This window comes from Etheostoma cragini, chromosome 11 (genome assembly GCF_013103735.1).
Source record: "Etheostoma cragini isolate CJK2018 chromosome 11, CSU_Ecrag_1.0, whole genome shotgun sequence".
NCBI lineage: Eukaryota > Metazoa > Chordata > Actinopteri > Perciformes > Percidae > Etheostoma > Etheostoma cragini.
In genome coordinates this window covers 386478-388922 of record NC_048417.1, presented here as the reverse complement: position 1 = coordinate 388922, position 2445 = coordinate 386478, and the positions used below count along the sequence as shown (strand labels likewise).

The window sequence follows — 2445 nt, the reverse complement described above, 5'->3', positions numbered from 1 at the left end:
ACAGGTCTAGGTACGGGTACAGGTACAGGTCTAGGTACAGGTACAGGTACAGGTCTAGGTACAGGTACAGGTACAGGTACAGGTACAGGTACAGGTACAGATACAGGTCTACGTGCAGCTACAGGTCTATGTACAGGTACAGGTTCTAAAACCTTTGTGATGTTTTTTCTTCTCTGTCTCTTTCTCTCTCTCTTTTCTTCTGTCCGTCAGGCTCGCTCGTCCACTTCAGACAACCTGTTGTCCAGCTCCACCCTGACACCTGCCTCCACCCTCTGCACCATCTTAGAGTCCCACCACACAGGTGAGTCACACACACACACACACAAACACACACACACACACACACATACACACACACACTCACACATTAACACTGACGTGTCACATGACCAATGCAGCGAGTTGAAGGTTGATCTGAATCTCTGTCACGGCTGTCCTCCAGGGGGCGCTGTGCCCAGTGTCTTCCGGCCGCTGACAGAAGAAGACCTGGAGACCCAAAAACTGGACCCCAAAGAGGTTTATACTTTCAATGTATCCTCATGTCTGCAGTTTGTCCTCTTCAGACCATGTGAGCCTCTTCAGACCAGGTGAGTCTCTGTAACATGTGGACTCTGTCCCTCCAGGTGGACAAGAACTTGAGGGAAAGTTCAGATGACAACTTGATGGAGCGGTCCCAGAAACAGTTCAGTTCAGCGGCGCTGCACTGCACCGACCTGCCGTACCGCCAGATACTCCAAACGGATGAGGTACTACGTTAGTCCACCTAAAGCATGTCTTCTTCAGCGCTAAGCTAACTAAGCTAATGAAGCTAATGAAGCTAATGAAGCTAATGAAGCTAGCTAAGCCCCCTTTTTGTCGCCTTTTGTCACCATTTCTTTTCCGTGTTGTAGTTTTTTTGACTCCTTTTCCGTCACCATTTTGTCTGCCGTTGACAGTCTGTAGTAACTGACGATCTGTTCCTGTGGTTCTCCAGGGGAACAGCCCTGTGTCGGTTCTCCAGGGGGAGCTGGGAGGTGTTGGGGGGGTTGAGACCATTCACCCCCTCCCCAAACAGCAGAACCTGCCCCAGAGACCCACCAGCCTTCCCCTCCTCCGCAAAACCAAGGAGACCGTCTCTTCCAGACTGAAGCTGGGAAAGTCCAACCACAGAGAGGTACAGAACCACAGACAGGTACAGAACCACTGACAGAACCACAGATGGTACAGAACCACAGATAGAACCACAGACAGGTACAGAACCACTGACAGAACCATAGACAGGTACAGAACCACAGATAGAACCACAAACAGCTACAGAACCAAAGATAGAACCACAGACGGGTGCAGAACCACAGACAGGTACAGAACCACAGACGGGTGCAGAACCACAGACAGGTGCAGAATAAACAGCCCCTCCCCCCTTAATTTCGGATTGTCGTGTTGTTGACTCCGGTTCCACCGAATGGGGCCTAACACGTTAAACTGATCCAGAATCGTCTGTATTTCAGGTGGAAACTGGCGTTGCTAAGATGAACATGATGGTGCTTGCCATGGCTGCAGAGCCTCACCAGGTAACCGCGGTGACTATCAACACCAGCACGAGAGGAGGCGGCGGCGCTGCTGTGAGCCGAGTTCACTCAAAAAACGCCGTCGCCAGCAGCTACAGTGCGGGCGCCCCCACTCTGATGACCAACGTTCTGATTGGTGGCGGGCAGACCAATCCGGCGGGGCCACAGCTGGAGGACGAAGACAAGATGGTGGCCGGAGAGGACCAGGGTATGAACCTGCTCAACGCCAGTCCGGATGAAAACGAACCTCTGCTGAGTCGAGAGCAGCCGCCCGCTGAGAGCCAACCGGGATCAAACGCCAACAACAACAACAACCGGACAGCGTGGGCCTCCAACAAGGTTCATGGCTCAGATCCAGACCCGTGTGTCCGCAGAGAGCTTTGTGCAGGACCGACGCCGATCCCCGGGTCCTCCAGAAGCCCAGAGACCTGTCTGATCCAGACTCAAACAGAAGAAGCTCCGGTGATAGTTCCAAATGCCCTCGGATCCCCAGCTTCCTTATCTTCAAAAGCAAAGGCCCCGGTTTTACACAAAGCCCTAAACGCTCCAGTCTCTGATCCAAACCCTCCGGTCTGTGATCCGGTCTCTGATCCGGTCTCTGATCCAAACCCTCCAGTCTCTGAATCTCAACATCCAAAACCCACAGTTCTTCCAGAACCTGCTGTGGCTCTACGACGTCCAGCTTTTGATCCACAATCCCCAGGTTTGCTGCCGCCGCAGAACAGACGCAGGCGTCCATGTTCACTCGACCTATCAGCGTCCTGCATTTCTTCAGGTGAGGCAATCAGCATCAGGTAAAAAACAAGCTGTAATGTTACCTTACAGGACAGATGTTCAGCATCAGGTAGAAACAAGCTGTAATGTTACCCTACAGGACAGATGTTCATCATCAGGGAGA

The 2445-nt window shown here is 52.4% G+C and overlaps 1 protein-coding gene across 1 annotated transcript in view; it reads left to right on the top strand.

The window, feature by feature from the left end:
- LOC117953068 (bone morphogenetic protein receptor type-2-like) overlaps window positions 1-2445 on the top strand; it is a 13657-nt gene that overhangs the window by 6210 nt on the left and 5002 nt on the right. The window contains exons 5-10 of the mRNA XM_034885785.1: window positions 137-301; window positions 443-516; window positions 624-746; window positions 974-1153; window positions 1488-2036; window positions 2139-2322. Coding sequence (XP_034741676.1) covers window positions 137-301; window positions 443-516; window positions 624-746; window positions 974-1153; window positions 1488-2036; window positions 2139-2322 — 1275 coding nt within the window. The remainder of the gene's footprint in view (window positions 1-136; window positions 302-442; window positions 517-623; window positions 747-973; window positions 1154-1487; window positions 2037-2138; window positions 2323-2445) is intronic.